Source organism: Falco punctatus (genome assembly GCF_963210335.1).
Source record: "Falco punctatus genome assembly, chromosome: 4".
Classification (NCBI taxonomy): Eukaryota; Metazoa; Chordata; class Aves; order Falconiformes; family Falconidae; genus Falco; species Falco punctatus.
The window spans coordinates 39,609,482-39,621,768 of record NC_137583.1 but is presented as its reverse complement, the minus strand read 5'-3'; the positions used below and the strand labels follow the sequence as shown (position 1 = coordinate 39,621,768).

Sequence of the window (12,287 nt, the reverse complement as noted above, 5' to 3'; positions counted from 1 at the left end):
GGCTGCTGAAGGAGGGAGTCTGCCAAGCTGTATCTGAGACTTGACAAGTGTCTGAGCATGGAGCCCAGGCATGTTCAGGCAGAACTAAACCCACAGATAGGTCACAGCTGCCAAAGTGGTAAAGACACTGTGCAGGAAACTCACAATGGCCTTGACTCTGTCCCAGGTTACTCACTTTTTGCATGCCCAGCTGGCAGGGTCCAACATAGAGCGGAGGAGGAGTCTCTGTGCTCGTTAGAGAAATATTGTCCTGACTGGGCAAGTCCATTTCCCGGATGACCTGAGGCTTCAGCTTCCCATACCGCAGGCTGCAGTGGCGGAGGCTCTTTCTCTGCCATTTCTGAGTAGCGTCACTGTCTTTGCTCACCCCAAACCAGTCCGCTGTGCCCCTGAAAGATGCCAGCATACAAGTGCAAAGAAGCATTATGTTTGCTTGTACTATGCACATGAAAAGACAAAACCCCTGGTGGTCACTTCCAGCCCACTCTGATTCAAAGACAGGCAGAACTCTTCCCCACGAGCATCTCACAGCCTGTCCTCAGCTGGTTTTAGCAACCTGACAGATGCTGGCCAGAAATGTTCAACCATCAGCAACATTCTGGCCCTTAAGACAGAAACAAAATGACAGAAGAGATTCACCGTGTATAAAGGACAGTTTGTCCTGAGTTTTTCTAAGAAGAAAGAGATGGAACAGAAATTCAGAAATAACTTAAGGAAAGTTGGGTTTTTTTTTCCTTTAAAAACCATCTATTGAAAACACTTACCATCTTCAGGCCAGCTCTAGATCCCCATTGTGGGATAGTTTCACGGCTCTGTTGCTTCTCCCAAGAGCCACCGGAATTCACTGTTCTCTCCCAGCCTCTCCCCACACTCCCAGGATACCCCTAACTTCTCCATCTCATGCTGCAGGATTTCTATCCTCCTCAAAGGTAACATTAATGGCAAACATTTGCTGTGGTCCTGAGCTCTGCTAAAGCACAGCAGTTTTAAGCTGCTCGTTGCAAAGGTAGGAGCACAAGGCTGCAGCCACAAGGTAGGTTTGCTGCCAAGTGGCTGCTGTCACAGAAGAGCAGTGGATCAGAAGCAAAATCCCAAGCAAGATGGAGATGGATCAGGATAAGTCAGACAAACAACCTACTTCAAATGCTGCAGGACAGCTGGTACCCTAAACCTACAAAGATCATCGTAGCCCTGCCAAGCCTTTCCCACTGTGGCTGATCCTTCCTCAGAAGATGACAAGCTGTGTCAGCCTATAGCTGTCTGGCCCACGTGCTGAAACCTGAAAGTCCTTCCAAGCCAAACCCAAAAACCTGGCCTCAGACCTCCTGCTCAGGGGCAGGATTTCCAGCTGCTGAGAAGCAAGACCTCACAGATCACTAAGGGAGTATTAAAACATACACTGGAGTAAAGGCTAAGTTAAATCTAGAATTAGGTCACATGGGGAAACTGAGGCAGTGCACTGGAGACAGGAAACTAGTCCTGTGTTTTGCACCTTACTGAGCAAAAATACCATCAATGAACAGGTGAAGGTGTCCAGCCACAATGTAAAAAGATGTGAATTTGGAACCCACAGCCTTTCCAGCTAAAGCCTCCAGATGCAAACAACCACACATTGCCCTCACCTTCCCTGTTCTCCCAGCAATCCAGAACAGACTTCTCAGCAGGCATGAGGTCACGTGGCGCCACTGCTAGACCTTACCTGACCTCACTGACCCAGATGTCTCCAAATGCCTCAGCAAGTCAACAGCGGCCAGACCTCAGAGATGGGGCTACATGCATGTCTCAGAGCACTGCTCTGCTCCCATGGACCCACGCCTCAGATGCTCTTGTCAGAGCAACCTTCATCTCTGTTCAGAGCAGATGGGCCTAGGGTCAGCACCTAGCCTGACAGACCCAAACCAAGCCTATAGCACAGAGGTAATGCTCTGGCCATGCAGATGCACAGGCACAACACGCACCATAAAAGTCTTCTAATTCAGAGAGCTTCTTCATAGACCACTGTAACCAATACTCCAACACCAAGGTGACCTTGGATGACAAGCCCATACAAGGGGCCACTACTCGAAGGGCGAGGACTGTGGGTTGTTTGTGCCCATACGAGCCTGCTGATGAATGGCCCATTGGGCCAACAGCAGTGCCTCAGAGCCCTCTGAAGGTGTGCTCCCGGCTAGGCTGGAAGAACAAGCCACCACCAAGCTCTTTTGCACAGTGAGGACCACTCCCGAACTGCCAGATACCACTACTGGTCAAGGCAGTGTAAAGAGCTGTCCTGCACTCTAATCATAGTTGAGATAGTCAAGGAGACCCAACTAGAGTTTAGGGTACCTGGAGCACCCTGGGAACATGCTGAATGCCCCTGTTCAGCTGGGAAGCCCCGTCACATCCTACAGACTCCCTGGAGCACTCTAACAAGCAACACACCAACGTCAAAGGTCAGCTCTTGCTCTTCAATCGTGTTGAGCTAACCAGCCCTGAAAGCCCAAGACCAAATGCAAAGTCACCAAAGGTGGACACAGTGCCAGAGTGGCATCTGGCCAAGTGAGGAAGGCAGGACAGGAATGGACTCCTGGGCATTAGGTCCAGACCCTGCCATGAACAAAGTCACATTGTCTGTCTGATTTAAATGTTTACTGAGCTCCAGTCTTGGGGTGGTGGTCGATGGGCCATTGTGCCCTGGACTCCTGGAGTGGCTCATCTCCTTGGTGCTAAGTAAACGAAGACCTCGACCTCAAAAAGAAGACAGTCACATTTGGATTAGAAAAAGTCACGACTTCAACAAGGAAAGAGTGAATGCTCTATTCCATTGACCCGCTTCTGAGCTCTGTCTGGACCAACATGACTAGCATCTGTTCGGTGCTGCTTCCCTTCCTTCCCCTTCTGCCCCAGGGAGGCTTTGGGGCCAACATATGCATATGCCACACGTTGCATTGATGCTAGCAAAGGCAGGCTGCACTGTGGCTGCCCTGGGGAGATATTCCAGCTACAGTGAACACCAGGAAGTTGACAGCTTGTTAGGAAAGGAGGGAGTGAGGCTGGTGGGTGGACAGCTTGTTAGTCCATGCTACTTACTGACAGCTGCCTACATATTTAGTAGGAGTGACAATTGTTTTTTGTTAGAAGCACACATGAACTTTCTCACTCCTGCCTGTTTGTAGGCCTCCTGGCCAGCCCTGGGAAGGCAGCGTGGTCCCAGCAACAGCCAGAATCTGTGCGGTTCACAACAGCCCTTGCACACACATGCAGGGGTGGGTTTCACACTCAGTGCTACCAGTACCTGAAAAACGATCGGGGCAGGGACTGCCGCTTTCTCAGGGAACTCCTGCCCACCCGGTGCCCATGAATGGGCAGGGTCTGACTCCTTTCAAACCGTACCTGTCTGCTGCAAAGAAAAGAAAGCTGAAGGAAAGGAGCCTGCAGGGCTGTGGAGAGGAGCATCCAGCATCTCCCCATCTCCTTCCATAGCCCCATCGGCAGCAGCTGAGCCACGCTGCACATGACAGCAGCCTCCAGCTGAGAGCGTGACCTAAGAGAAACAATCAGACTCAAGCCACACAGCACCATCTTTGAACCCAGGAGGCTGGTGAATCTTTTTGGTGCATCTGCACCTCTGAGGTATGTCTCCCATTGCTCCTGAAGATACCAGGATACTGCAATCCCCCTCAGCCCCAGACCCCTGTGATCTGCTGCCTTCTGCCCAGACACCCAGCTACATAGCCCACTGGCTGGCTTTCGATACCAGAGTGTGAAACCTGGGAGGTGTCAGCAGGACAAGAAATGATCTGATTCGATATGGGTGTCTGATGCCACTGGAAGTGTCCTGGGCCTGTTCTGGTTGACCCTGGCAGGATCTTTGCCTGGTGCACTAGTCTATCTGTGCCGCATCTGCTGTCTTGCATGGACATCTCAGACATGCCAGGAGACTAGAAGTGGTGTTAGATGCCTGCACTCAGTGAATCACTCCCATGCCATGTTCTGGACCACACAGACTTCACCTTAGGCTCACACTTGATCTGTATCCTCCAAGCCCAAGTTTCCTTGGTACTTTCCAGTCTCCTGTCCTTGTTTCGATCCACTTATTTCATGCTTTTATTGCTGGTGTCATGTCACGTATGCATCTCCTGCAGTTCTGCCCCTTGGGAAGTCCTTCCCACTGCTGCCCCTGCTCTCGTACCCACATTCCACAGCATTCTGTAGAAATCACCCGCAAGTTGTGAGTCCTCCAGGAGGAAGAGACCTGGCCACCCCCCACGCTGCACAACAGCCTGCACGAGACAACTCAGCACTGCAAAATAGCATTGAACCCCCCATACATACTCTGAGCAGAAGACTCCCAGGACTCAAAACCATTTGTGTATCTCTGGGCTACTCCCTGCAGGACCGCATGTACTCCCAGGGTACAAAATGCCTACACAGACCATTTAAGCACAGGCAGGGACGCAGCCACCAACCTGAGCCCCAGCACTTCCATTACAGCCTGGGCAGACAAGAGGAAGACAAGTCACGGGGTCTGTTGGTGCAACAGCCACAGGTGTCTGCCCACCTCCCCAGTGTTAGGCAGGACATCAGCATCTCCCTTGGTGTCTGGCAGCTTCACCACCACTGTCCAGCATTCCTTCCTTGCTCACTGTAGCTCCATATGCCTTGTCTGTCTTATAGTGTAGCAGCACTGGGGAAAAATTCGTTCCCCCAGCACCAAACTGGTTCAGTTCCCCAGCTAATCCACCCTACACACAAGCTGCATGTTGTGAGGACCTCTGGGGGAGAAGGTTACCCTCGCCCTCCTGCACAATGCTTCTTGCCAGGGCCTTTGCAGCACCCTCCCAGGGTATTCCCTCATCCTTGACATGCACTTGCCTAACTGTCCTGGCAAGGAGCGGGACAAGGGCAGGGAGGTGAGAGAAGAGGCAGTCTAGGTGTGCAAGGACAGCCTCAGGCAGGCCCGGAAGCCACCCACAGCCCTGAAAAGAGCAGACACTGCTTCATGGCTCAGCCCTCCCAACCTTGTAAGAAGCAGGATCACAGATTGCTGCTGTGGGACAGCTTCACCACCATGGCAGCTGGGGAATGTCTGAGGCAAAGGAAAACAGTGCGTGGGAGGTCAGTCTCTCCAATAGCTGGAAAGTTGCTCCTCTGTGAGTGGGCGAAGCCTAGCTGGCTGAAAGTGCCCCTGACCTGTGGAGCTCCAGGGATGCTCCTGTGATCCAGGCAGGCCTGACACATTGCCAGGGATACAAGCCAGGCATCTCAGAAGAGCAGCTGGGAGAGCCACTCCCTTTGGACAAACTGGGATAAGCCTTTCCCACGAGGAGGGAAGGAGCATCCAGCTCTGTGGCCATGTCTCAGAGACCCTGTGAGTCGTGAGGACAAATGATAACGCCCTATGCAGGCATGGGAGACGAGACCAGAGCAGCCTCTCCCTACTCTCCATCACCCCCCACGGCCATCTCAAGGACCTGCCAATGACCCAATGCTAGGGGCCAAGCTGCTGAGAGCCCTGGCCCGCTCAGGATGGGCGTCTGCCTCCCCCAGCAATCATATACTTTCAGATACCGTACCAAAGCAAGGCCAACACACCACATCATACAGTCTCAGCTAAACATCAGGCCCTGAGGCATCCTGTTAGTCAGAAACAGCCAGCTCCCTCTGTCATGGGAGCAGTCAAAATTTGTCTCTAGGTGACAAGAACCATTCATAGTTCTGATGACCGCAATCTGCCTGCCAGGACTTGTCTCCTCACTTACTAAAGATAGGCTATATTGCACCACTGGGCTAATATAGTGGCGACCTATCTGCACCCACCCCTCATCATAGATAACAAGGGAGACAGCCTAATCCTGGTGTGACAGCATGCCACTTAAATGCCAGGCAATGGGACAAGCAGAGGACCATAAATTCACAAATAAAGGATGGCAATGGATGGCAGAATCCACTAAAGCAGGCTCTGTGAACTCAGCATCTCACCTCTTGATGGTCTGGGTGATTGAGGTCTGTCGTTGTAGCACCGGCCTCCTCACTTCATTAGGCAGGGAGGGTACACGGCTGTTGTCAGCAGGCATGCTCACACTTCGCAGAAAGGCCTGCCGTCTCGTTGGCTGCAAGGAAAAGCAGGAGGGCTGTCAGTGTTCTTGGAATGATGTTCTCCAGGGCCAGTCAGGTTGTGAAATGTCTAGTTAGCAATTCAACAGCAGCCCAACACCCCAACAACAAGTGTGCATGCAGTTGGGCAACAAAATCAGGCTAACAAGGACTGTGTTCATGTTAGCCAGAAATGGCTTTGCAGAACAGAATGGTTAACATCAAGGACACAGCATCTGTGTGTTGCAGTGGGTCTCAGCTCAGACTGGCTCTAGCCTGGCCCATGGACTGATATCCATTTGTAGATGGAAGTATATTACACGAGCTCCTGCAACATATCCTCCTGGCTTTTTTCTAGCCACAAGGAACTCAGGTCATGCACTCCTAAACCACTCCACGAGGTGATGAGAAGAACAGTAAGTGAGATTGCTTCATAAGTGACTCTGGATCAGCTCTAAAAGCCTGCGAGAGATGTGGGTGGGTCCGCACTGTAGCTGCTGCCTGGTGCAGGCTATGCAAGCTGGGAAAGTCACATCAGCTTTGTTCATAACCTAATTGTCTGGACACACTCAGGTCTGAAAGCTCCTGGCATGTCTTGGCTGAATGTCACCTACCAAACATGACAAAGCTCACCGGACCGCTCTCAGCTCATACAACTGCCTCCCCAGGGCTGCTCCAGATTAATTTTTCATCAGCTTGGCAAAGACACCATCTCCCATTTGTAAAATGCACGCGGAGCAGACTGTCCCTCTGGCAAGTGAAGATCTAATCAACTGTTTCTCTGGTCAGACACTGTCTCCGTCTCAAGACTACTTGCTACTCCAGCCCCTCTAGCCCAGAAGGCTAATAATTTCCACTAATCTTAACGTTTTTGTTATGTTTTATGTGAAAACAATACATAGATACTCAGGTTGTAAGCCAAAGGAGCCCATTACACACTCTTAACTTGACAGCCTGTGCTGCACACACCGGACCTGCAGAGAACCTCTGCCAGCTTCCATCACAAGTACAGAGTGCCTCTGCAGAAGGTGCCCCGCTGGATTTAGAGATTTCACACAAGAGAACATTCATCATAGCCCTAAATAAGTGATTCGGAAGGTTTCAACCTGCATTCCACTTAAAAACACTCCACAGTTAAAACACTGCATTCCACTTCTAATCCCTGCAGACTAAACCCTGATCACTTTCCTTCCAGGGGAAAACCAGGAGCAAGATTTATCTGCCAGAAGCTGTCACATAACTGCTGGAACGGCAAAAAGGCCAGTCTTTGCTATTCCAAGCTCAACATAGGTTTCCTCTTAAGACAAGCTCATCCTCAACTCCCCTCCAGGGAAGCTCTATAACCCTCCATTTCTCTGATGGCTAAACCATTCTTCCACACAAGCAACTGAACCCGGGCACTGCACCCCACCCACGGAGCTGGGCAGTAAGAACCCTCCTCCAGCTCTGCCTTTGGTGCAGGTAGTCTCTGTTCCTGCAATACGGTCACACAAGCAGCCAGCAATCTTCCTACCCAGGTCTCACCTGTACATGAGAGTTTTTGCCACCTTGTAGCAGAATTTTCTGTTATTCTTCCTATTGCCAGCACAAATACCTATGTTTTCTCTCAGTTTGCGCAGTTCCTGTTAACCTATCACCGCATCTCTGCTTCACCACTCTTCAATGTTACTTATTTCCCATCCCACATGATTTTCTTATGTTTCTCATGCTGGTAAAAGCACTGTGTTGCCAGTAACTGTTCTTTCTCTGCTGTTACTGATGACAGCCTGTTATTATCTTGGCTATTCGTAAGTCAGATTCATTCCCTGTTCATTTCAGCATGAGGTCCAGCACTTCCAGGGCCTCATGTTTGTCTAAGTGCCCTTCACTCCTCCAGTCCCCTAAGAAATGCTTCTTTGAATACTTCACTCCCATATCCCCCAGCGAGGACACTTTTCACAATCCACACATCCACACAGTCACATCCACTGATCTGAGCACATCAGCAACCCACTCTCATCCCTCCCACATCCCCTTCAAGAAGGAGTTAATTAGCGATCATAAATTTACTCAACGCCTCTGCCCCTTCTCACATGGCCTCGTGACCTGCCATCACACACTGCCTTTCCCTCAGCCAGGACTGCTGGAGACCATGGGCACAGGCATGCTCTCGGCACAGTGAGGCTCTGCACACCCCCTCCATGGCTCTGCAGACCCTTCCTCCTGCCCCCAGCCTCTATACCTGTACAGGCTGGGGCTCTTCTGGCACCGACACAGGCACCGGCACTGGGATGTCCAGTTTTAACCATGGTGGCTTCTTCCGCTGTAAACTGCTCGTGCTGTCGTGTCGCACCTCCGCCATTGTCCCACGTTTGTCCTCAGGCCTAGAAGAGGGAAGAAATCAGAGTCAGGAGCAGGCAGGTTCATCCCTGACATACATGCCAGCAGGGTCAAGCACAGCACTCTCCTCCAGGCTGTGAATGATGAGAGCCAAGCCCCACATCGAACAACTTCCCAAGTGCCTTGTGAGGCTTCAGGCATCACAGGTTGTGTCTGCACTGGTCAGCCAGGACCAGACACTCAGAGGACAGGGTGCATTTCTAAGGCCTGCAGGACCTTAAGCCAGGTGCCAGTCACAAGTTTGAGAGTCACCTCCCATTAAGTTTTTTGCTGAGACTACTGTCAGATCTAGATTCCTTAAGAACCAGCCATGAATTAAATCTTAATGAGATCTGGATCCAGTCCCAACTGAATAAGTAGCTGCAATACCAAAAGCCACTGACCTCCCTCTAAAAACAGTTTGTGACTCACAGGCATCCTTGCCCATCCAAAGCAGCACCAAACTTTCCTACCTAACTACTACTTAGCAATTAGCAAGTGGCCATTTCTCGTTGTTGGTTCTGATCTCTTTTAAATGTAGTCATTTCCCAGAAACACAACATAGTGCACAAAGTAATACAAGTATAGCATCAACATTACAGAACTGGCACTAATCCTGAACTAAGAGTGGTTTTCATACATAAATAATAATGATAAGGTATTTAAATAGAAACCGCTGTGTTACCAAAATTCCAGAGGAACCAGAGTGACTCGCTGTCATCTTGCCCCCTCTACTATACTTCAACTTTCTCTTCCTGTTTAGGTTGCATGCAGTGGGACAGGGACCATGCAACTCCTTCAGGCTGGCAGAGCACCTACTTTACTGTGCACGCTCAGAGAAACAATTAAGAAAATAGATTTAATTGGAGGAATCAGCTCAAATACCTCCACAGGTACTTTCCAACCTAAGTTATTCTACAAGCTCCTAGCACAAATGCAACTGCAAGCTAGCAGTGGGACACGTGTGCTGAATGGGACAACAGATTTAATTCCCTCCTAGCTCCCCCGTTGCATTGTCCTAGGCCACACATTCCACAGGGGACAAAAAAAAAAAAACAATTAAAAAAATAATATCAAGAGTCCCAGCCTCTTCTCCCACCATGGTGGACAGATGGAATAAGAATCCAGTTAACTTAGCAGGCACACATGATCTGAAAGGGAGTAGGAGAAAAGCTCTCTGTTCCAATTGAAACTCAGTGCTCTTACAATGTTAACACAGTCAATTTATTTTAAATGCTTAATGAGTGTAATATGCAAGGATTCTTCCTTGAGAGTGGCCAAGTCCTAAGACAGGACCAGAGGCAGAGGGACCTCCATCCTTGGAGACATTCAGCACTCAACTAAATGAAACCCTGAGCAGCCTGAATTATCCCTGCCTTGCACAGTGCCTGAGCCAGATAACCTGCAAAGGTCCCTCCCAACCTGTATTAGGCACCGGTACCCTGAAACACGCGCTGCCTTTCACGGCATTTCCACCATATTCCCACAGCTCACTGCAGCTGCTCTGGAAAGGGAGCTGCACAAGTGGCAAAGCTTACCACTGCAAAAGAAACACGGGGGGCCGGGGCCGGGGGGGGGGGGGGGGGGGGGGGGGGGGCGGGAATAGGTCAACAACAAGGAGAGGGAGATGATCTGGATTGGGTTAGAAGAGAATCTCATCTAAAAGGAGCTGAAGACCAGCTGCTAGCTCAGTCCTGCAAGCTGGGCTGGCTGCCAGCAGCGCCGTGCTCAGCTGAACTGGAACGACAGAGAGGGAGGACTCAGCTGTAGGTGGGTGAAGGTTGGGTTTCAGCAAATACCACAGGCCCCCAAAAGTCTGGGAATTCAAGTACAGACATGCCCTTCATACATGCACCACAGTCCTGTGTGCAGACAGTGCCATACATTAGAGGGACACAATTCCTTCCTTCCCTCCACTCCTAGTCACAAGGGTGACTAAATGCATCTGTTCTAACTTCCTATAAGAAGAAAATAAGAGTATTAGGGGAACTCACATCTGCTCTTGGTAAGGGTAAATCCACTACAAGACAACTTTCAGTCTTGCATACAAACAGGCAAACTTGCCTTTACAGTGAGGTCAGAAAGCAAAGCAGATTTCTCATACCTGAAAAACTCCCTTGGTATAATGCAAAGAGCTCCAGCATTTACCCATGAGGATCACGAACACCAGGTCTTCTTGAGATGCTCTAATCAGACAAGCAAAGAGGGACAGAGCCACCAGTCTAGCATGGCCAAACAGAACCTATTTCATACATGCCCCTCATGATGCAACTTAAGAGCCTCCTTTCTGTGCCTTCAAGGGCAAATGCAGAGCCTCTGAACTAGCAACTCTTCTTTTTCCAGTATCTCTTTAATGAGCAGACATCACTCCGCTTCCTTCCTGTCCACCTACAGAGCTGCCTTTGTGAGCAGGTGCTTTGGGTGTAACGCATACAAGCATGTAAGGTTTGCAGCTTTATCAAACAGTGAGACCAAGCCAGGATGGTAGTGACTGAAATGTCCAAAAGCTGGCACAACAAAACTGCACTCTGTGAAAGACTTTCAAGTGAAATCTGTTTTCAGTCCCCCTTCCCAAATTGCCATGGACAGGGATGTTCACCTATCCATCACGCTGGCTTCATTGCAACCCTTGCAGACTAGTGCACAGGGATCTTCAGCAGTGTGCTCACACGCCACATGCAATGAAGAGGACAGAGCACGCACACACATGGGGTCAAGCCTGTGGCCTTATCATTATCCCCAAAGTTGACTTGAGTTTGTACGTTAGGCCAAAAGAAGATCTCAAGATGAAATTCACATAGCTGACAAAGCAATGCACTGCTTTGTCCCAACATCAGCCATTAAAGAGCTCTGTAAATAGAAAGCATTAAAATGCATATATAACTGTGTAAGTGCACCCAAGTGTTTAAAAAACAGGTGAGTTTCAAGAGTGACTGCAAACAGAGTACTTGGGAGCAAGTTCTTCTACCAGTTTGACCTTTCTTACTTACTGAAATGTTCGTTTCCCAATAAAAAAGTACAGTGAAGGCAGAGCTGTTCAGCATTCCCAACTACATGTGTGCATTTGGAGCGGCCAAGCCTAAACCTCACAAACACATAAGATGAAACTTGCAGGGCCTGATCCTCTGCACGCTGTGGATACACGGCCACAGCACAGGTCAGCCAACTGCCTCTGACCCAGGGCACAAAGACTGGGATTTGGACATAAGAGACAGGTCTCCAGCAGATTAATGGCGAGACTGAATGTGGATCCAGCTGTATACATAGACATATAGTTTAGCTGTACATAGGTGCATAGCTGCGTACATACATGTACAGCTGGATGGTTGAACATAGGCTTTGCAAGGCAGGTAACACCCCTGATTTATACCTGGTCCTCACTCAAAGTGCTGCAGTCACTAATTTCTGTCTCTAAAAGCACATGCTAAGTTTCACACTAACCCCTCGATTATTTTCAGGGGTTAGTATTTCAGGATACAACATCCACATATTTGATTGGGCCAATGGGTTTTGTTTCAGAGTTGACTGCATTGGTACATATTTCATTTGAATGGCCCCATATCCTCAATCCCAATTTCTCAGTACTGTTCCAACAAGCTTTTTGAAGAGGTCACTGACAGCAGAAGGATAGGAACATACACAGTACAGCCATGCAAGGTCAGGCCTAGCGTCCATCTAAAGGCAGTATCTCATTTCCAACAGAGGATGCCTGGCAATGGGTACAGAGTACAGGATCACTCGACAGTCATTATCTCCCAGGACAGAGTCATGGCATGTGCTATGAATAACTCGGAGGCTTCTGGTGCCAAAGACATCTTCGTATTTAATGGTTCTGCATCAATCCAAAGATTTTT

At 49.6% G+C, this 12,287-nt stretch overlaps 1 protein-coding gene across 5 annotated transcripts in view; it reads right to left on the bottom strand.

Annotated features, from left to right (window-relative positions):
- RHBDF1 (rhomboid 5 homolog 1) overlaps positions 1–12,287 on the bottom strand; it is a 38,196-nt gene that overhangs the window by 13,120 nt on the left and 12,789 nt on the right. For 3 of the 5 annotated variants that reach the window (XM_080384518.1, XM_080384521.1, XM_080384522.1), the window contains 4 exons: positions 8,297–8,438; positions 5,962–6,092; positions 3,275–3,379; positions 176–389 (listed from right to left, as the gene is read on the bottom strand). In XM_080384518.1, coding sequence (XP_080240644.1) covers positions 176–389; positions 3,275–3,379; positions 5,962–6,092; positions 8,297–8,416 — 570 coding nt within the window. In that variant the 5' untranslated portion in view covers positions 8,417–8,438. The remainder of the gene's footprint in view (positions 1–175; positions 390–3,274; positions 3,380–5,961; positions 6,093–8,296; positions 8,439–12,287) is intronic. The other 2 variants (XM_080384519.1, XM_080384520.1) reach the window with 2 other exon arrangements.